Source organism: Cupressus sempervirens, chromosome 6, assembly GCF_028749045.1.
Source record: "Cupressus sempervirens isolate cs-2001-9-10 chromosome 6, ASM2874904v1, whole genome shotgun sequence".
Taxonomy (NCBI): domain Eukaryota; kingdom Viridiplantae; phylum Streptophyta; class Pinopsida; order Cupressales; family Cupressaceae; genus Cupressus; species Cupressus sempervirens.
The window spans coordinates 11,852,947-11,876,906 of record NC_143123.1 but is presented as its reverse complement, the minus strand read 5'-3'; the positions used below and the strand labels follow the sequence as shown (position 1 = coordinate 11,876,906).

The 23,960-nt window shown below is 39.0% G+C and overlaps 1 protein-coding gene across 2 annotated transcripts in view; it reads left to right on the top strand.

Moving 5' to 3' along the window:
• Window positions 1-23,960, top strand: part of LOC149550765 (golgin Putative 1) — a 79,040-nt gene that overhangs the window by 4,613 nt on the left and 50,467 nt on the right. For both annotated transcript variants that reach the window (XM_089786329.1, XM_089786328.1), the window contains exons 2-5: window positions 10,242-10,322; window positions 10,548-10,600; window positions 10,687-11,346; window positions 11,485-11,547. In XM_089786329.1, coding sequence (XP_089642455.1) covers window positions 10,242-10,322; window positions 10,548-10,600; window positions 10,687-11,346; window positions 11,485-11,547 — 857 coding nt within the window. The remainder of the gene's footprint in view (window positions 1-10,241; window positions 10,323-10,547; window positions 10,601-10,686; window positions 11,347-11,484; window positions 11,548-23,960) is intronic.

Below are 23,960 nucleotides of genomic sequence, written 5' to 3'. Positions count from 1 at the left end.
ACTTGGCAGCTCACTCCTCCCGAGCTCTCTCAGCTGCTACCTGATCCGCCTGACTCCTCAGAGTGTAGTACGCCTCCCTATGTAACTTCACTATCTCATGAATTAGAGCCTCCACGTAGCTCTCCATACCAAAATCTGCCGTGGTGGCCCAGTCCTGACGCATCTCATCAGTCTCCACATCCGGCCATCCCTGCTCCTCAAAACAGACTGTGAAGGCAGTTGGGTAACCCAATCGCATAAACGAGATGACTCCCTCCAGCTCCTTCACGACTGAGTCCAATGCTCGAGTCTCCGTCGAATCCAACACTTGGCGAGCCTGAGATGCTAGAGTTGCAAAATCAGCAAGAAATGCCTCTCTCATTCCTGTTCCCCGCCCTAGTGGGTGTTCCTGCTGCACACCCATAGCCGTCTCCACAGTGTCTGCCATACGCTCAACGGTACTGTGCGACGGTCCAATGTCCTGAACTGGCTCTGCTACTTGTGCCTGCTGAGTGTCTAACTCTGGAATATCATCTCGTGTAGGAGTCTACACATAGGCCATTCGGGGAGCCGGAGTATGGTGGAACCGCATGCTCAGAAAAGTACTCACCCTTCGAGCTCTACTCTCCTTGTCCTGCTCTGGTGATGCTAAAAGTGCAACATCCACCGTAACCACTGCATCAGACCCTATGACATCCAAGTGCACACCAGGGGTACTCTGACTCTTTGCTATCTCCGGTACGGGAAGGTCGAGTACGTCTATGACAGTCTCCTCTCCACCTTCTGGTACGCTCTCTACCGTAGGTCCCTCAACTGCTGCTACTGGTTGTGCTTTGACAACTCCTCCTGCTGGTTGTGCTACGACAACTCCTCCTGCTGGCTGTGCTATAGATGCTGCTACGAGACATGCATGGGCAGGAGCTGGCATACGCTCTCAGCTGACGGGTGCTGCCACTCATGCAAACCCTACGACAAACCCAACTCCTAGTCGAATTGGAGGGGGCCTCACCTTGTGCTACCATGGTGCTGCTACTGTAACTGCCTGTTGGGGTGCTGCAGTCATCACTATTGGCTGTCGTGTCTATCCAAACCCTAGTATGTGAGCCATGTGCAAACCCCCTGGGACCAGATAGGGAGTGGCGGATAGTGTAGTGCGGGGAAATAGCAAGGGGGTGGATGTGACAATTTGAACCTCCTCGTCATCTTCTTCCCCTTCTTCGTCCCCCACACTATTCTCCTCAGAAGATGTTTCCTGTTGCTCGCTGTCCATATCACCTCCTGTATCCATTTGGGGTCTCTTTTGTCCTGCAGGACCCTTCTGTACAATGGCTGAGTCTAAGTGTCTCCATTGCATGATAGGGGGTTCTCTGGGAGCTAACGACCTAGGTTTTGCCTCCAACGTGTCCTCTGGAATCATCCGTGCCGTAGCATCGAGGAACAATCCTATAGCATAATGTGGCATATAAAATCTCTTATGCTGGAGGGTCATAAATTCATGCATACGCTCAACCAACACAGACGCCCAATCATACACCTTCCCATTCATTATTCCATTCATCAAAGATACCTACAAAAAGGAGATATCAGATGCCCTAGATGATCTCGTAAGCTTGCTCTTGACTAAGTCCATCAGGCATCGCCATGGTCCCTCCCTGATGTTTGTCTTCTTTAAACCCCTTCCTTTTGATGTCTCAGCCAATACTTCCTGCTTTGCTTCAGTCATGTCTCTACATACCAGCTTAATCAAAAACAATTTTACCTCCTTAGAAATTTTCTTAGGCTGAACCTTCTTGCCCTGCGGCCCTGGTATGCCAAACACTCACGTGAAATCTGCTGCCTTGAATGAAACTACCAGGTCTCTACCCAAGTACTCAAATGTGCTCCTTCGCGAACCTCTGCCATAAGTCTCAACCATGGCGCGCAGGAAACCTTCATAGTCTCGAATGCAAAAAACAAGCATCCGAATTGCCCATTCCACCTATGCCCTTCTGATGCTCGCTTTTACTGCATGGTCATTAGGAGTTTCTTGCCACCACTTTCTACAGTCCATTCTGCTCAACCCTTCAAATGCTATAGTTTGTGGTGTAATTTCTGCTGTTGTAGGTGGCGGAGGCTTATGCTTCTGCTTGCTACTACTGATGCCTTCATTTTGATTACCTGCACTTGACATGTTCATGCCCTTCTCAGATTCTTCTAGTTGCTTTTTCCACTTTCGTTTGCCTGCAGACTCCATATATTATTAGGTCAGTTATTTCCTTTGTCCTTTCCTAACAACCGTTCAAATCCGTACGACTACTAGACTATAGGAGAAGCTGGACGTATCAATTATCCCTCACAACTTGATGCCTTAATCAATATTTTAATTAGTCCGTACAACAAGCAACCTATTCATCAAAATCCGCTTGGACAACTGGAGCTTAATTTTTAATCCTGTACAGCAATAACCTTTAAGGTCTGTATGCTAATTCTTGTTTGAGAAATCCGTGCGCAAGTTCTTAATTCATCAAAAATCCGTACGCCAATCTGGGGAGTCCTTACGCCAAGTAAAACCGTACGCCAACAAGTTGAACAATTCTTCGCACGACAACAGTAACCCCTTAAACCTTCAATTGTAATCCGCATGGCTACAATCAGCAAATAAAACTTCCAACTTTTCACCTTATACCCAGAATCCGTACGTCATTAGAGTTTAATAAGAAATCCATACGGTAATTTGCAAGTTACAGACAGTCTTCCAAAATCCGTACGCCGGCCTTGAAATCCGTACATTGTATCTCGCATTACAATTTTCCGTACGACACTTTGCAAATAAAATCCTCCATGCACTTTGAAAGCCGTACAGTGAATGAGTTTAAAAAGCCATACGGTGACTGGGCTTAAAAGCCATATGATGACTTCAATTTAAAAAAAAAAAAAAAAAAAAAACTAGAACTCCTCAATTTTCCCTTGGAATTTTGCCATCCTGCGACGACAAGGGAGTCGTTTGGACTTCATTCTGTGATGGCGAGGTCTTCCTGGCATGGTACATCTTTAGCTTCGACCTGTTCACTGCCTAAGGCACTTCTTGTCCATCCAAAGTCCACAATTTTATTACTCCATTGTCGCCTACTTCCCGGATATAATATGGTCCGACCCACTTAACTTTGAACTTGCCCGACTTGATCTCATTCCGGCCATTGTACTTCAACACCCACTGTTTGGGTTGAAACTTGTTCAGTTTCAAGTGCTTATCATGCCATGCCTTACGCCTATTTTGTGTTACCTCTGTCGCCCACTGCGCCAATAATTGCTTTTCTTCCAGCTTGCTCAATTTATACAGCCACTCCCTTAAGCTTTCCATGTCGCCTAACTTGTTTTCCAGTGCTATCCTCAGGCTCGGTATCATGAATTTCATTGGTACCACTGCCTCTTGTCTGAACATCAATTGAAATGGTGTGTGCCTCGTTGTCACCTTGTACGTCATGCGGTAAGCCCAAAGGGCAGAGGGTAATTTTTCCTCCCAGTCCTCACCTTTAACCGCACTAGATTTGTAGATAATTGATACCAGGATTTTGTTTGTAGCCTTGGCCTATCCGTTTGCTCTTGGGTAGTACGGGCTCGATAATGAATGATAGATCTTGAATTCCGTGGTGAGCAGTCGGATAACATGGTTTACAAAATGTTCACTCCTATCACTTGTTAACTGCAATGGAATGCCATACCTGGTAATAATTTGCTCATAAATAAATTTTGTTGTGCTAACGGTCGAGTTATCTCGTAGTGCGCGTGTCTCTATCCACTTGGTCAGGTACTCCGTGGCAACAACAATGTATCGGCACCTTCTCGTCTTGCTCACCTTCAAGGGTCCGATGAAATCCAATCCCCATCGTTCGAAGAGTTCCTGGGCGTGAGAGGGGTTAAGCTGCATAAAGTCTCTCTTTAGCTTCTTCTCGACCCATTGGCAAGTGTCACACCTGACGATCCATTCTCGTGCATTGTTGTACACTATCGGCCACCACAATCATGCCAGTAATATTTTTCGTGTTGTTGTATCATGTCCCATGTGTCCTGCTGGACCCTCATGTGCTTCCTTTAACACCCGTGGTATTTCTTCTTCTAACACACACCGTCGGAGAATGTGATTAGACCCCATCTTGTAGAGTAATCTGTTGATCAACTGGAAAGTACGACTCCTGATTATCAATTTGCTCTTTTCATTCGGTGGCATTTTACTTGGGAATTGGCCTGTTGAAAGGTATTCTCCAATGCTCGTGTACCATTTTAGCAGTACTGCAATCTGAAACAACTATGCATTAGGAAAGTCGTTCACTCCTTCGGCTAGTTCTCTTGTTCTGAGGCGTGACAGATGATCTGTGCTTACATGTTTCTTCCCAGGCTGTACAATGATCTTGAATGTAAACTCCTGCAATAGAAGTAACCAGTGGCTGATTCTTCCCTGAATGACAGGTTTATTGATCATATATAGCAGGGCCTGATGGTCAACATAGAACACAAAAGGTGTCGCTAGCAAGTAATGACATAATTTCTGTACAACGTAGACCATCCCCAAGGCTTCCTGTTCGGTCGTACTATAATTCTGTTCGGCCTTTGATAGCAGTTGACTGGCAAAGTAGATCGGCTGATCCAACCCATTGCTACCCGTCTGCGCCAAGGTTGCTCCAATTGCATAGTTGGACGTGTCGACATGAACATGAAACTCTTTGTTCCAATCCGGATACGCCAAGATGAGTGTCGTAGCCAATCGTAGCTTGAGCCCTTCAAATGTTTCATCTTGTTCTTTCTCCCATCTGAATGATTCTCCCTTACATGTTAACCTGTCCAGCGGATATGATACCTTGACAACATTTTTGATGAACCTTTTGTAGTAACCTATGTGTCCTAGGAAAGATTTTACTTCCGTTACGTGGGTGGATGACTGCATCTCCAATATGACTCTTACTTTGTCCAGATCCATCTTCAATCCTTCCTTATAGACTATGTGTCCGAGGAACCTTCCCTGTGGAACCATAAACCTGCACTTCTTCGGATTCAAGGCTAGGTGTGCTCGTCGGCATCTCTCTATACATTCGTCTAGTGCTGCCAAATGTTTGTCTGTGGTGCTGAATACCGACCAATCATCCAGGAATGCCTTGAAGTTCCCGACGAACATTTGTCAAAGATGTGCAATATGATACACTGGAATGTAGTAGGCGCATTGCACATGCCGAACGACATCCGGTTATATGCATACACTCCATCTTCTACGACAAATGTCATCTTCAATTTATCCTCCTTTGCGATTGAAATTTGATTTTATCCAAAAAATCCATCCATGAATGAGTAAATCTCGTGTTCGGCTACCTCCTCCAAGATGCTGTCTGTAAATGGAATTGGAAACGGGTCCTTGATCGTGGTTGCATTCAGGCATTTGAAATCAACACATATCCGGATTTGGGTGGTGTCCTTCAGTGAGATTACTATGGGTGACACCCATTCACTTGTCTGCACCTTGAAAATAATACTGGCTTCCAGCATCCAATTGATCTCTTCTGTAATCTATGCCGCGTAGTTCTTAGTCATCCTGTAGGGTCGCTTTCATACGAGAATTGCACCTTCGACCAACGGGATGTGGTGTACACACAACTCCGGCGGTACTCCCTTCAGATCCTTGTATGTCCATGAAAACACATCTTTGTATTCCAAGAATATCTTGAATGCCGCTGCCTTCAATATTGGATCCTAGTTATCTCCTACCAATATGTTCCTTGGTTTGGCCTCATCTCCCAAATTCATTGTTTGCAGTGTGGCTTCATTGTATTTGATGGGCTCCCCTTCAGTGAATGCATGGGTGGGTGTTTCATCGAGCAACGCATTCCCCTCTTTTACCTTCGTGAATTCTCTTGGAAATCCATTAGCGCTGTGTCCTTCCTCTATTGTTAGTACGTTGCAACTCTGAAACAGTTGATAGTCCTCTATCTGCCAGTGGTAGAGACCGTTCATTGAATCCAAATCGTCGTCTCCCTCCAATCGTAGGACTCCCTCCTAATTTGGTTCCATACGTTGCCTCCCTTCATCCTCTTCTTCGGAATCTGATGATAGAGCTTCTTCCCTGACCATTTGAGTGTGTAAATCAATAACGTATTTCCGCCCCTTGCTTTCAAGTGATAGAGTATTTTTCTTCCAATCATGCTTAACTCTAGGTTGTATCAGCCACCTTCGGCCCAGAATGGCATCGTACCCTTTCCTCTTCAGCGAGATCACGACGAAATCAAGCAGGAATGGCTGTGTTCCAATCGTTACTGGTTGTGCTGTTAGGACTCCCAATGGTTTGATTTCGTGTTGGTTGGCAGTCAACAACTGGAATGTAGGTGGCCACAATGTCGGCTGTCCCAATCTCTTCCAGGTATCCTTTGGTAACACATTGACATTGGATCCTCCGTCCATAATCGTATCCATCAAAACAGTCCCGAGAATTCCCATTTCAACCACTGCCGGATGTCGTCCGAATGAAAGGGCTAACAGCATCGGGTCTTCAATACTTGCGCCACCTTCTTTTTCCTTTCCTTGTTTTGTTGGTAACTTAGCAGTTGGAGCTATGTTCGTGAGTGCTGTACGAAGTTGAGGCATAGTGAGGAACAAATCATTTATTTTGATAGATACCTTGGTTTGTAATATTTGCCGTACAATGTTCTGTTTTGCACAATTTCGTGCGGAGGTACCAGTATTGTCCTTTAGGTGTGCTTTCTTTGCTTGTGTTGCTTTTTGGATCTTTGCCCACGCTTCCTCTAGTAGCTTCTTTTCTTCTGTCGGATCGGGGTACACTTTCACTTGCTTCTGTGTGATGGCTAGAACCTCTTCTTCGTCGGTCCCAGTGGTGATCAAATTTACTTTCAACTTTGGGCACTTGGCATCTTCATGATCGCCGAGTTTGCACCATCTGCATAATAATTTCGGTGTCTTTTCCGTTGTACAGTCTGGGGCAAAGTGACCCCACAAATTACATTCTTGGCATTGAACTATGGGTCGGCCGTTCGCATCGTACTGAATTCGGCTCTTGCTACCATTATTGTTGTTGCTATTGTTGTTGTTTTGTCCTCGCCGATTATTTCTGTATCCTCTCGACGTGGCACCCTCTATACTGGTGTTCCTGCTCCCTCTTGACGCGAAAGCCTCCTGTGTCAGGAACACTTGCTGAGGACCTCATGTTTTTAGATTGAATGGGCATTCCTTTGTGGAATGTCCCATGATCTGGCAAATCTCGCAAAATTGTTCCTTCGGACAAGATCCCTTTGTATGGCCGTCTTTCTTGCATTCGGTGCACCATAGCTCATTTCCCTTGGTCTCCTTTTGCATGTTCTTGAATCCTTTCATCATCCGAATCATATCTTTTTGAAAGGCGCAGACCTTCTTGCTGTCCTTTTCGTCCTCACTGCTTTCTTCTTCTGAAGGTGCGTTTTCATTTGAATCAGACAAGCTACTCTTCTTCTTCTTTTTTGTCTTCTACTCACTTTCCAAGTTCATTGCCTGGTTGTACGCTTCAGTGTACGATGATGGCGGCACGATCTTCATCTTCTTGCACAACTTCAGGTGTAGGCCTTCAATGAACCATCTTTTCTGCAATCCATCAGTTGGCTTATTCTCCATTTTATTATCAAGTCTTTTAATTTCTTGGCATAGACTCGAATTGTTTCGTTTTTCCCTTGTTTTGTATTTTATATCTTCGCTACGATTTCGTTGTCGTCGCGCAATAGTTGAAATTCGACAGTAAACTCCTTAAGGTTGTCCCAAGTGGTTAATTTCTAGGGATTTGCATCGGCAAACCAATGAATTGCAACACCCTGTAGGGTGGCCAAAAACTGCCGGACCCATTGATTTGTATCTGTTATGCCATTTGCTCTCCAAATTGTTTCGCATGTTTTACAATGTTGGATTGAATCAGCTGCTTCATCACCATCAAATTTTGGCAATTTTTCTTTTGGTCCTGCCATCACTATTTGAGGTTGAGGGGTTTGTTGTGTATTTGCGCTGTTTTGCACTCTCGTGTTGTTCTGCACTCCCGCGTTGTTCTGCACACTCGCACTGTTCTGTACACCCGTGTTGTTCTGCACACTCGTGCTGTTTTGAACACCCACGCTGCTTTGTACACTCGCGCTATTTTCAACAGTCATGCTATTTGGTGAAGAAGGGTTTTCGTCAACTGAAGCTGTCCATTCCGGAAGTATATCTCGGACGAAGAGTTCACTCCACGCTCGTGCTCCCTCGGCACTCCGAGCCGTGCTAGTCAATTGCCTTCCGTCTGCATTCTCTTCCCTCGGCGTATGTAGGTTTAGAAACTCCTCCCTTGCTTCTTCCACCAAATCCAGCCACTGTCGAGTCTCCTCCAACAATTCTTCAGTGCTACGGTGTCCGTTGGCAATCTACTGAAACCTCCATCTATGTTCAGCCTGTTGTGCTAAAATTAAATTTTCCTGCGCTGTGCGTATTTCATCCTTTTCCTTCAACTTATTCTTATTTTTATTCAACTGATTCGGCATTAGTCTTCGTCCGTCTGCCTTTGTACCAGGTCCATCGGGCAACGACGCCAAATGTTTACCATACTGGGTAAAGAAATCAACGCATACGGATAATAGACAAGAACAACAGTACTTCTTTTATTATTCGCATATGTTAAAGATATTACATTATGCTTATGATGATTTACAATGACCCAAAAGGGTGTATAAATACTTTCCGAAGAACCTTCTCGAAGGGGTCTATCGGTTCCATGACAATTACCGAAGGGCCCATCGGCTACATAGAAAGAACCTTCCCGAAGGGACTTGTTGGCTGATACACAATTTTACCGACGACAGCAATCACATGACACCTGACCTTGCTCCTCTGAATACCGCTAAGCTGGTCACCATGTTTTTGGTCATCATTGTAATTATTACAACGATAATTACATTTACAAGTCATCCTAGAATGCAACTACAATATCTCCAATTGGGCCTCAAGAATAAATCTTCCACTTAATGTGTAATAGGTCAGGTCTTAAAGCCCACGTCACTCTAGAGAGGGGACATGCTATGCGTTACCCAACAGGAACTCTACTGGCCGCAATGGACATCCATACATTACCTCTAATTGGCACATGTTGCAATCTTCTGGCCCAATCATTTGGAACATCAACACAGTTGACTAGCATAGCCCAGTGAACACTCTGTCATTTCTAGCTTTCTGTCTGCTGAAGTTCAGCCTCTAAAAATTTTGGAATATGACATCACAGTTTGACACCTAAAAACTTTGGAATATGACACCTGTAGCTTTATTTCCCTCACAATACAGTTTATATCCGCCGGTAGAAAAGGAGTTAAAACCCTTGCCCGGATCAGGTGGCTAATCTAATATCTCCCTTCCGAAGCTTTCAATCCAACAGCTGGGTGAGATTCAATCCTATCTACACAGGCTTGACGTTGACATCATAACTGCCTATAGAATAGTAGGGCTGTCGGAGAATATTTAAATCAAATACTTTATTGCCGGATACTTCCAAACTGCAATTCATAACTCTCAATGCGGCAGAATGCAGAGCCAAACACCATGATAGTGCAACTGAGTGCACTTACTATTTTGGAGCAGCAAACCCGAAAAAATTACTGCAGATATGTGCAGGCAACGGTATCTTTTGGAGGAACTGATACATTTTGTCAATCAATCTGATTTCAACCCTCCTAATTTTACAAATTCTTGAGCAAATAATTTTAATTTCTATCTCTAGAGTTTTTGTTTTCTGCCAAAAATCACATTTGAAGGAATTAGCATATGAGTGAAAAATATCTCTGTTTTGTATCCCCTCTGATGAATCAGCACAGTTTTTGAATTGTAAACAAATCTTGTTTACAATAAAGGTTTCAGCTACTTTGCAGCATTATTTGTGTTTGTTGTTCACATGTTCCTTTGCTTCTGTTCATTGCTTTCATGCTGCACTAAGTTTCTGCTGTTTGGTGCGTTGTCAGCTGGATGACCAATGAATTTTGTATCATGAAAAGTAATTTGTTGTCAGCAATTTGGATTATATATAAATTTAGCAATGGCTTCTTTGCTTTAGGATGTCTATTGTGGGAATCCGTTTTGATTGCAGTCATCGAGTACATTTGAGTTCTGGAACAAGGTTTCCTTTAATGTCTTAGACCTGTGAGAATATCATGAATTTTGTTTCTTCGAGAGTAGTTGGTGGTTATAAATAGAGGACAAATTGTATTTCTTTAATTGTCATTTATGAAGCCAGTCATCTCAAACAGGTTTGTTTGAAGAAGTTGATCGGAGAGCAAAACAAGTTGTCGGGGAGCTTTCAGATCAGCAGATTGAAGCACAGATAGCAGGTTCTGCCTGTTTTCTACATATTTTCCTCTCTTATTGTCTCATTTGATGTTATAGATTCTTTTATTAAAATAAAACCTTTCAGTTTCTAGGTACAGTTGATTGTCTTAGATCTTGACTGCATTGGGTTATTTCCCAATTTATGTTGATCTAAATTAGTAATTAGAAATATTACTCAAGTCTTTGAATTTCTGTATCTACTGTATGTGTTTTTTGTGTTCAAAAAGCATCTGAGCAAGATGTGATTGGAAGGGCAGAGCCACAAAATTCTGCAGGGAAGGTACTAGACTTGATTCGCAGGTTAATTTTTTGATTATATATGTTGTTTCAAATACAAACGTAGCTAAGTTACTGTCTGATTCACAGAGATCTAAAAAGACTTCTGGAGCTAAACCTTTGGCTAAGGCCAATGGTTTCCAAAAGGATAGCATGCAAGTTACAACACAACTTCCAGAATCTAAAAGCATTCCCCATAGGGATGGCTCATCTCCATCTCAAGAAAATAGTTTGGTCAAGTCACCAGATACCAATAAGCCAGTTCAAATCAATCAGGATGTAGAGCTAGCAGAATCAGCTGTTAATGAACTTGTGAAACTTTCCTCACCTAATGATAATAACCAGAAATATGATAGACTATCAGATCATCCTACTAAGGAGGATAAAATGGAAGCTGTATCCAACTCTACAACTGGCGACTTGCAGGGAAAAACATTTGATGCATCTTCACTATCAGTGAATATTATTGATTCTTTGGAAACACTAGAGTTGGATCATGGGGCTGTTGAATGTAATTTCTCGGCGGAGAGTGGCATTGTGAAAGTAGAGCTGCTTGCAAAGAATGAACTATCAATGGAGACTCCAGACAGGACTGGTATTATATCAGGAAATGAGTCAGACAGAAGTCGGAAGCAATTTAATGAGGAAAACGCTCAGGAATACGACTCTCCAAAACCTGCCATTCAGAATGAACAGCCTAAGGAAGAAACACCTTTATCTGTTATAGGAGTAGAAGATCAGCTTGATGAGGTTGAACTGAGAACTAACTTGTTGCTTTTTAAGGTTTTTAGTTTTACTTATAGTTTTTTGTTATTTTTCTTTATTGAGATTACAATTGACAGACTATACATACATTTTGAATTTTTGACATTTGATATTGATTGGCAGGCACAAGGAGTACTTAAAACTGCCATCTCAACAGGCCAATCAAAAGAAGCTAGATTAGCTAAGGTAATGCATCTGGAAATATTAAATCTTGCATCACAAAAGACAATATGTAGCTGCTGTTTCATTACGATCCTGGTTAGAATAAAGATGATAGAAACACCTAGAATTTGCCATCAAAATGAAAATTGTGTAGCTAAAACTTGAACTGGTAATCTCAAAACTGAGATCTGAAATTCATATTAATCTGGACTACTTTAAACAAAGAACACTACTTAAATATACTATATTTTTAGAAAGGTCTTAAATTCAGCCTTCAATTATATTACGACAATTTTTTCAGACAACGGAAACTTTATATTCTGTGTTGATGCCAACTTTGGCCTAAATTATTTTGGATGTTGCTCTTGACCCAAATAAGTCAGTCTTTAAGGCCGAGTGATCTCAGACATCTACTAACGTGTGCTGCAATTCCTTGTTTCTGTACACATCGTGTATTAAATTCTATTTTAAACAACAGAAATTAACACCCAAGATGAGACACCAAGTCCTCTTTTAGCACTAGTTTTCGCATTAGGAGTTCTTTCAATCATACAACCATATCTGTTGATTGTTTCAGTTTCTCATAGTTAAACATTGGTTGCTGCTTTTGAAAGAACTTTGGGCTTTCTTCAGATGGCTAATAAATTTACTGTAAAAACTCTTTTACAGAAGAAATTGCAAATTCAACATTGATAGATTGAAGTAAAAGAGGACCTTGAAAAGTAGAATCACTATTTTGAATGTAAGAAATATTACCATGAGAACCAACAATAGCCCTTCATTGTTTGTTAGTAGCACAAAGGCTTATAACACAGACTAAAATATAATGCACAAAATAAAACAGAGAAATTTTACTTTTGGTGAAAGGAAATATTTATTATAAGAAAATCTGAATGGCTTTGATGAAGGGTACTCTCTTTAATAACACAAACACACACAACACAATAGAGAAATGAACAACAAAGTGCAAGAACATAAACACTTGCTTTCTATTATCTTCAATGGAATAATATTGCAATATTGAGAAATATAATATGCTGCAGCCACATGGGCATTTTTAGAACAATACTCTGCAAGCAAGAGCCGCTATATGCACCATCAGATCTGCCCTACTCTAATTATCTTTTTCATATTGAGAAACTTAATTGCCCTAGAAGGTTTTGGAGGTCGACAGCCATTATATTGATAAGTAGGAGATATTTTCCACAACAAGTCAAATTGTGATATTGCTATTAGGATTTAACTGTGTAGTTTTGAGTCAAACTCATCGACCCATGTTTCATGAGTAACAATTCACATGAATCCATAACTGATGAGAATAAATGGAACACTTAGCACTCATTGGATCTAGGTGATGCTCATAGAGGTGAAGCACTAAGACTTCCTGGGAGGTCACCCATCCTAGTACTACTCCAGCTTGAGTGCGCTTAACTACAAAGTTTACTTGATGGTTAAACCCACTTTGCTTGCAACCCCATTTGCAAAACCTTCACCAAGTGTTGTGCCTTATGAACCATTCATTAGAAAGCCTCTTAAGCTCATCAATTGATACGTAGGAGATATTTTCCACAACAAGTCAAATTGTGACATTGCTATCAAGATTTAATTGTGTAGTTTTGAGTCAAACTCATTGACCCATGTTTCATGAGTAGTGATTCACAGGAATCAATATCTCATGAGAATAAATGGAACACTTAGCACTCGTTGGATCTAGGTGATGCTCACAGAGGTGAAGCATTGGGAGTTCCCGGGAGGTCACCCATCCCAGTACTACTCCAGCTTGAGCACACTTAACTACGAAGTTTCCTCCATGGCTAAACCCACTCTGCTTGCAACCCCATTTGCAAAACCTTCACAAATGAGAGAGTAGAACTTCTATATATAGGTTTCATTAAAGTTCTCATGAAATGTTGCAATAAATAGACATTCCAAGTTAAACTAGAAATATCACAAAAAGTGTAATATAAAAAACAAAAATATAAAAAAATCCTTAATACATGGATGTTTAGCCTAATAGAGTGATTAAGGTGGCAAAATGCAATAAGAGACGTCAATGGACTTTTAGACGGGATCTAGGAGGGCCTATTAGTGCAAACTTGAAAGTGTAGCAGTGTAGCTGTACAATGTTTAATAATAGAAAACAAGATAAATGCAATACCAAAAGAGAGGAGATGTAGGTCTTTTCCAAAGAAAATATTTGTATTAATAAACCTTGATGATGTTTCAATCATTAGGTCTTCATCAATGGAGCGAGTCAATGATACAAATGAGGTTGTGCAACCCCTAAATATAGGTTTCATTTAACTCTTTATGAAAGCATAAAATCCAAATCGATAGGTTGGCCAAATATAAAAAACATAAGAAAAATGTGATATAAAAGGATAAAAATAAAGAAAAACATTTCAAAAGTGAAGGGTAGCCCATTTAGGTCGATCTAAGTAGCAAAATGCAATAAGGGAGACTTAATCAGACTTCTAGAGGGGCTTTGTCAGTAAAAAATGAGATTACAGTTTGTTCTTTTTGAGAAAGCTTAGTAAGGAGCGAAAGTTTCCCCAACACACCAATAACAACTTATATGATGCATGAAGAACACATGATTATACTGAGTTTGGGGGGGGGGGGGGGTGGGGTGGGTGAATCAATATAATAACAAATTTGCCAATTTATAACTTTTTATCCAAACAATTGCTTTATTAACTTTTGATGCTGAAATCAACAATTATCCATATGAACACAATAACACAAGATTTACGTTAAAACCCAATGCGGGAGAAAACCATGACAAATAAATGCTTTTATATAGACTTGTTCTTTTACAATGACTTGTAGGCTCTGACCTACTAGAGGCTCCAATCCCTATGTTTCATGAGCACCGACTCACTAGAAGCTCCAACTCCCACACTTTGGAGGCACTGACCTACTAGAAGCTCCAACTTCCTTTGCTTGTCTTCATGAGCACCAACCCACTGCACACAAACTACTTGTCCACCTTTGCAATGTTGCTTACCCAATTAATGATGGACAATTAAATCATCTTTTTATTCTCTTTTTTTTATAATCTATATCTGCATATATTTCTCTGCTTACATAAATGTCTTTCCTATATTATCCCTTTTTAATCTCTTTCTGATCTGCAATAAACTCATCATTTTCTACTCAATAATCTTTTATATTTTCTTCATATTTTTCTTGCATACTCTACCACTCTGCTTTTTACTCTCTTCACATATATTCTTATCTTCTTCTTATGTTTTTCCATTATTTTTTATTTATTTATATTCTTTTGAATGGAAACATTATGTCTCTTTACAAAGAGACGTATCTTTTCATTTAATAAATCTCTTTCGTATCTTTTCTTTAACTTAATTATTAGAGGCACATAAGGCCTATTCGCCCTCCCACAATTGCCCATAGAATTTTAGGGGAGGGGGGCAAAGTTGGCATAAAATTAACTCTTTTATCATGGTAAATATGAAAGTTTTTGCCTTTGATTCATTAGGTATTGAATACCATTGCCACCATCGGTGTTTATGTTGAATCTGCGCCTAATACATATTTCCCTGCTGTTTCAACAATTCAATGTTACTGTGTAGGGTCCATTCGCTTCAGTACATAAATACATATCACTTCTATCTGATGTGGTCGCTCCATTTGAATGCTGGCTTCTATCTGTATGAGTTTATTACTCTTGGTGGCTACTCGTTATTTCTAGTTGACTCCCGACGACATTTCTTTCTATTCATTGCAGATATTATTCAATCATTCTGTTACATTCTATCCTTGCTTATTAACGACTCTTCTGATTCTTTGATAGTCATTTGATATGGCTTCCTTGTATGCTGTTGTTTAAATTAGAAATCACAAAATTCTTCAGATTAACGTTGTTGAATCACTGCATATACATCCAACTCACCAAATACGTTGTTCATCTACTTCATACGCTGTTGGGTGGACTCTTTATATATTGTTTGACACCCTTCTTTGTCTTATTTTATCGGGCCACATCATCTGCTGTAAACCATCTGCAGACTTCCGTAGCATTGTAATCACACACATATTCAGGCCATAGATGATATTCATGTCTCCTACGTCAATGGTTGACTCCTCAATGTCTTTCATTTTCACTAAGCATGTCTCTTCCAGGAACTGTTGCTATACATGTCTCTACTCCTGCTCTTCTCTGTTCTTCCTTTTACTTGCTCACATTATCACTGCTTAAACACTTTAGTCAATACGCACATAAAATGTTGCTATACTTATATCAATGAATCTCCAACATATCTATCAGAATTCATCAGGTATGATTTTCAAGCAATGAATCTTAGGGTGTCTATATACTGATACTTACTAATGTATAATCTTTCATTTCAATTGATGGCTCCTTCCATTGTTACCCAATACCTTCAATTAATTTATCTGCAGATGTATCCATCGTGATTTCATCTCATCACTTGTCCATAATATTACTGTCCAATGATCGCTGTTATAATATCTAATGTTCTCTACTATTGGAATACACTGTCTTGACACTCAGACTGATTGTCATATACTCTTATGCACAGGAAACTCCACACCCTTCTATTCCTTTGATTCTATCTGCATACTTCATACTTTGTGGTGTGGGAAACTCTGACAGACTGAGATTTAAAGTCACCATGCACTTTAAATTTGATTTGTTCAATGCTTTCAATTTACTATGTTTCGATCCCCTTCAATGAATCCATACATCATATCTCTTTTTGTGCCTTTCTGTTTGAACTCTCTTTGACGGCAATGAACTTTTGTGTTTAAATTTTCTATTCATTACCACTGATTCTAGGGATTCATTTTTTAATATTTATAGTAACCTCTGCTCTTTCAACATCTGTCAATGATAAGGATTGCTATTTGCATTTCCATTGACTTTGTGTCAATTCTTTGATATTGCTTATTGCTGTTAAAATATAGCTGTTTTCTATGCCGTTCTCTGCTAGCGTTTGTTCTACAGGTTTTCTTTCCAGTCGTTTTAATCTGGGAATTGACTCCTTCGTTGCTGTATAGAACTCCAGCATTGACTCATTGGCCTACAATGAATTGGTAGAAAACAATGTATAAATCATATCTTAAAACTGACAGCACCCTGTGAGATTGTCACTTTTTTCTTTGCTGCATAATTATCATAACATTACAAATTGTACATTGATTGCATCACTTCAAAGTTTCAAACATTAGGTTCAAATCAATTTTTAATAATTTATAATGATACGATAATATCCTTTCAAAAGAACTCCCGACCAAGCCAAAACAGAGATGTCATTTATCTAACATTTTCTGCCAACAGTCGCTGCTATAAATTGCCAGTTATATGATCGCTGCTTGGACTTTCAAACTTTATAATATTTGACACTATAACCATACTCACAGTCTGTTGAATAGATGTCCATTCACTTACTTATTTTATTGGGTTATATATATATAAAACCTGCATTATCTCTCTTCCCTGTTCCATTGTCCAAGGGACTGCACATACCCCCTAATTAGTATATACGAAGACTTTGAGCACCACTAACATGTTCCAATCCTGCTAAGCACTGGTTGTGTATTGACTTCATCTGGTGCTTATTTCTCCTTATTTGGCTGCCTTAGATCATTCCTTGCTCACCTGTACTCTTTAACATCAGTAACAATTTCATTCAAACTTTTGACATTAATGACTATATTAACAATGCAACTTAAGATTATGCAACAATTTTTGTGAGAGAGTTCTAACAATGTCATGATCAATTTGAAGAGCCTTAGGAAACTTATCGTAGTCCAATTTAAGGATGACCATGGCTGTAGTGGACCAATTTTCTTGGTCTTGGAAATAATTTTTTTGACCAAGGTGCGCATGTCCTCAAAAGTAACCTTTATGAAGATAGGAAAGAGAAAATGTAATGGGTATCCATGAGCATGATTGCAGTGCAAAAATGTGCTTAATTTAATGGAAATTTATTCAAACCATTACTTCCTCACTAAGAGTAAAGCAACATTTTTGAGGAAGTGGGTGGTTGTAGTTAAAGGGAAGATAGTAATAAACATCAAGAGGTTTCTGGTAACATTTGGTATTGAGACAACTTGAAGCATATAAATTTGGACTCTTGTAGAAGACAATGTCGAAAATGTTTAAAAACTAAAACGTGTGGTGATTTTGATTTTAGAATGGATAAAAGTTAAACAACTATTTAAAAAGAGCTACAAATTACCGAAAAATTATTGAAAGCTTGAAAGTTTAGTAGTACAAAGGATAATAACACAAACAAAAAAGTAATTCACAAATAAAAGAGAAGAGTGATAGTTCTTGACAATGATTACAAATGAAAGATTGAAACTCCTCTATAGATTACAAATGGAAGATTGGAACCCCTCTATAGAGATTTCATTTGAGTCCTTAGGAAGGGTCACAACTCAAATAGATGGGTTGGCCAAAATAAATAAACAATATCACAAAAAATGGTATAAAAAGGTCAAAACCAAATAAAAACCTTTAAAAATAAAGGGTACCCCGCCTAGGTTGGTCTACGTAGAAGCATACAATAACAAACACCTCATTATATCCTAAAGGGAATTATAGAGGGCCTAAACAATGAGATTATAAATTTTTTTTTTTGAACAAGCTTTTCATGGAGCAAAAATTACTCCACGCCAATGAATGACCAATATCCTTTACCTCAAGACCTTGCAACAATTTCCACGGGAGAGGTCTAAGAATGTAATGGCCAATTCCAAGAGCCTTACAAAAGTTGTGGTTGTCCAATTTTGAGACCATTGAGGCCTTAAGAGAATTAATTTTTTTGGTCTTGGAAAGAACTTTTTTGGAGCAAAGTGGGCTATGTTAGAAAGTACAGTCCACCATTACAACTTGGGGGGGGGGGGTGGGCATGGGTGAATCGGTTGTATGCTTAATCCAACTTCAATAACCAATAATAAGAACAATACCAAGAGATAGAACATACACAATGACAATGTTTTGTTAACTAGGGAAATCCTTGATCAAAAGGAAAACCCAGTGGGGATGGTGCCCACAAAATGATGTACTAATATAGCAATTCCTTGTAAGAGGATATGACCTTGTTAGGAGCCAATTAAATACAATTAGTACATATGAGTCCCTACTAGGAGACGTTGAATCCTTGTTAAAAGATTCCAGCCCAATTAGTTACAAAGGAAAGACAACTGAACCCATTGTCCAAATTGTTTCAAAACTGTTACACAAAACAAATCTCTAGGATAAGATATCCCAAGTAGTGAACTAGCCAATACAACAACTTCTTTGCCAATACAGTTCCTTTGAGGTTCTCAACACAATCTCGTTATCATTTGTTGCTCTGATATGATCAAATTCGCATCCTCAACATCATTTACACAATACGATCAATTCCACACTTACAACCAAGGAAACAACCTTTCCTTTATACCTTGTCCTAAAAACTAGTTGAGTTGGCCTTGAGGGCTTTCCCAATATACAATGAGTAATATAGGACCTCAATATGATATTACAATTAAGTTCCACATGCTACAATACACTTTACAACTTCCAAAATAAATCTCAATAGCACAATTGGTTGCTAGTGAACATATCACATGTTACACTTTAGTGACCTCCATAGAATGATCTTCAGCATATGCTATTACGAACATAGCATCATGAATATGTCTTCATCCACGATCTAAGCTTTCTTAACAGATACACTTGAATTACTAGTAAACTGTATCCTGTACATTGGCCTGCAACCAGTCTTCAATAAATCAACTATAACCCATCCCAATCTTCATACTAACTTGAGAGAACACAGATGTAGCATTTAAGCACATCCACAAACATGAATCTAAGCCCACATAACTTAACTGGCTATATCCAAACCTTACCGTTCAATTTTGCCTCTGCAATGTACTACAACTTTGTCTGTCTCATACTATACTACATATATGTTGACATCAATGAGAAACCAAGTCATGAATGCAAAACATAAGCAATAAATCCAAGTTCTAACCACTCAACCATCTCTAAACAATCTCTCCACTCAACCATCTCTAAACAATCTCTCCCTTCAACAGTCTCCCCAACATGCTAACAATCTCCCCCTTTCGTATATACTCAACATTCATGTTAACAGGCTAACTTTCATGAATATGGGAAGGAGAAAATGGAATAGGTATTGTTGAGCATTAAGGTGGTGGAAAAAATTGTGCTTAGTCTTGCAAGAAAGCTCTTTGCAACTTTCTTGCAACAAGTAGCTCCCTACCTCACTAAGAATAAAATTGGCTGGAGTAAAAGGGAAGATATTTATTGATGAACATTTAGAATTTTTAGGTAACAACTAGTATTGAAACAACCTTAAGCAAATAATGTGAACCCTTGTAGAAGATGATTTCCAAAATGCTAACCTCAAAAATTGAACATAATGATCTTGATTTCTAGATAGATATTTATTATTTATTGAAGAAGAGCTATAAACTTCCAGATAAACCATGCCAAGTACTCATGGTATCATCTAGAGAATGCTTGTAGAAGGGTTGGTGATAAAGATCTAGCAAACAAAGGAAGATGCATGCATGACAATACCAAAGTTACTAACCATGATGGTCCCTCAGATCCACCTGTATTCTTTTTGTATGAATTTTGATTTATGCTTATTAAGAACCAATTCCATAAGGGTGAGAATAAAATTTACCTTGCCAAGAGGGAAAACATCATTAATGAAAAACTTGGGAGAGTGCAGTCTTCATTATTGGGTTTGCTCTTGTAGGGTACTATTATAGAGTAAATGAAAATATTGCTTACAAAACATAGAACATCAAAACATGACAGTACCAAGTACAATGTATTTGCAAAAAGATATCTCATTCATTACCATCCACGATGTGTACAAATCAGAACTGGTTCCGGATACAACAAAACGAGTACCATAAATAATGCCTAGTGTTCTACTAACCACCATGATCTATCAAATCAACTACCCATCAGGAACAAATGACAATTTACATAAGCTGACTAATACTTAATTAATAATTTGATAACAATATTTTTATTTATAAACACTACACATAAACTGCCGACTAGGGATAAAAACTCTTAGTAAAAAAAATAAAGAGAGAAACTCGAGAAGGAAATTGAAGTGTGCTCAGATCATGAATGAGGGAATTTGAATCCATTAGGTGGTTGGGCTGCTTATTTGGGACAGGAAAAAGTGGAAGTAGAGCTTGTAGGATGTTGTTTCCAATGATAAGCCTAAATTAAAGTAGATTGCTCTACAAGTTGCGAAGGGAGGCTTGTGAGTCTAATGATAGGAGTAGGAATAGATAAGCTTTGGCAGAGTTAAACTTGATCTGGAGGAGGAAGCATAATACATCTTTATCAATTAAGTTATTATTTTGGGTGTCAAGGTGAGAGATAGGCTTTCCTGGGAAACAAAAGGGACTTCAATAAACATTAGAGCCAAAGAATTGCCATAGATATTCAAAATCATACCACTCATTGAGAATAGTGGTGCCTAGGATCTTGTTAGCAAGACATCATAATTAATGGATCATCCCAAAGAGAATGGATGGTTTGCTAATAGTGTTGGAGGGAAAATCCTTGTCTTTTGAACCTTTATTGAAGATAGATAGGAGTTCAATGAGATTTGTACTTCACCATTAATAGCTTTCAACTGTAGATAGAATTCTTTGGGATTCCAAGTAGGATTACAAATCTTAAAGAGGGTAATGTGATCGTCATCATTAGAGAGTTGAGAAGAAGGGTCGATAGATTGATTCTAGTAACAAAAGAACCACGAAGAATGAGACAATAAGGAAAAAAAATTGAAGTCTTTAACAATTTTTTTGTGAGGCATGGGAGGTTGATTTAGAATAAATTTGATAGTAAGATCCAATGCTTTCCCTTTTATTGTTTAGTGGTGAAATGGAAGCACTTAATAAGGTGTGTAAATATAAGACTTTCACTTGCCACTAACATCCAAGACTAGATAAAGAGGGGCTTCCAAACATAACTCTCAATATAACCTAAGTTAGATTAGCAAAACCCAAGTAGGATGAAGGGATGACAATGCTAAATCCAAATTATATCGAGGAAGTACGCAAGCATGTCCTTTTTCATGCAATGTTAATTAATTTTAAGATGTGCAATGTGAATGTGAAATTGGACCGATTGATTTAGTGACAAGAGTAAGGTAGATCTAGGCACTAAATGTATGCAATTAACCCATCTAAAATATGGAAATAGGTCTATGCTAAGAGACAAAAGAAAGGATTAAGAATTTATCTTGAAGATGCCTTTTTGCTTTGAAAATCATGGAGCTGAAACTGTGATTGTACTTCCAATTGCGGATATGCAATCAAGTTGGAAAACCTAGAAAACGCTGTTATTTCAAACCTTCAGTAATAGGTCAACCTAAAGAAAAGTGTTTGGATGCTTTACAGGGTGATGAACCCGAGGCATTATAGAAAAATTGACCCAAGTTCTCTAGAAAGGTCTCGACAAAAATAGTTTTCGGATTTGTAGTCACAATTTTAATATCCTGCTCCTGTACACAAGAAAAAATGGATTTGTTTTGTTGGACGAGGGCTTCCCTTGGTCAAGCCCGAGATTGAGGAATCAACCTTGAATGGAGATGAAAAATAAAGATAAAGGAAATGCTAGCATGTAGTAGGATTGAAATATATCAATAAGAAATACAATTAACTTTATAGATGCAATTGAATTTGATATGTGGTTAAGTGTGCAAATGTAATAGCCTTGACTCAAAGAAACTAAAAGGAAACTATAGAAGTCAAAACTATTAGGATTTAAAGAGACAAAAGTAACAATCAAATGCAAATATAACCAATATCAAAAAATAATAATGCATACAAAAGAGAACACAAGACACAAAGATTTAATGTGGTTCACCCAATCCCTAGGCTACGTCCACCAACAGTGAGTCCAATATTTTATTATCCAGTGATTACAACTTGATTACAATCCGTAATCCTTATAGCTCAATACTGCCACAAGAAGCTATTATCGCATCACACCTTGTGAAATCCCTAACCCTAAGCCATTTTATACAAGTTTTTTTTGTTGCTTTAGGGTTAATAGTTACAACTTGTTGGCCCAAAAATGCCGATAAAATAGCCTTGTCGAGGAATTATGAAGTATGTATAGTACTTCCCTGATCAATCACCACAAACTAACAAAAACCTCATGAATGAGAATGCTTGTGATGTGACTTGATGAAGAATGGAGGAACATGAATGATTTGGGTGATAGATCTCCTCAGAAGCCAAACTCCATTACCACCTTGAAGGACGGAGCTTGATGCAAGTAAATGCTTGATGCGAGAAGGAAATGCTTGATCTTGATGAATGCTTGGAAATGCTTGCTTGAAGTCTTATGTATGTGCATATGTTTGCTCTTGATAGTAGATGGATTGCGTGTATGTTGATTGATGAATGAAAATGAAGAGTCCAAGCCTCCTTATATACTAGTTTTCAGGATCAAAAACAACGCAGGCTGAATGGGGGGGGGGGGGAGGGAATAAAACAATTGAGAAACCTCAGACACTTTGGGCCCTAGGACCTAAATCCCTCAAGGAGGTTGACCTATTCCCAAGGGGGTCCCCGAGGTCTCGGAGGAAGTACAAAAATATTTGGGAAATATGGAAACCATCAAAAGATATGACCAAAACGTGATAAAATAACACCTGAAGGGCCATGCTGGAAAAAGAGAGATGACCTAGAAATTTGAGAATGATTAGGAGAAGAAAGAGAGACCAAAACCACTCTAAGGAGGGCTAAAAGGTCTCAAAATGAAGTGCTTCCATTTTAAGACAGTACACATACAATAGAAAATGATCTATTAGAAAGATTGGGAACCATAGAATTTTTTATATAGCCATCTAGCTTGCTCATGAAACAATGATTGAATTGTAGAAAGCATCAATCTTAAGGACTAAGGATGTCAATGTGTTTGCTAAATTTTGGCTGACGCTAGTTAGATCTCCAAGGGACCTAGCCCACACTTGCCACTTCTAAACAAATGGGGAAAATATCCTTTTAAGTGATGTTGAACCACAATTTTGGATCCGATCTTCATCTCCCTTTAAAAACTAATGAAGTTGGCCGGACTGAGGCAAAGCCTCATACCTCCTTGAAAATTCAAAGGTAGGGAACTGCCCTAATTGTGGAATAAGTAGCATTAAGGTGGTGGTTAATGTTGATTACCAATAAATTCTTCTCTTGTAGTTGTTTTTTAATCTTCAATTGCTCTTTGTGAGGAGGGATAACAAGTCTATTTCTAATACCCCTAAATTCTTAATCTTATGATGCCCATTCCTTATTTTTTGTGCTCAATCTAGCTAGACTGGCTTGAGAATCTCTGAAGTGTTATTTGTAGGGGCCTGTTGTTTAAGCACTTATTGAATAAGATTCTCAATTTT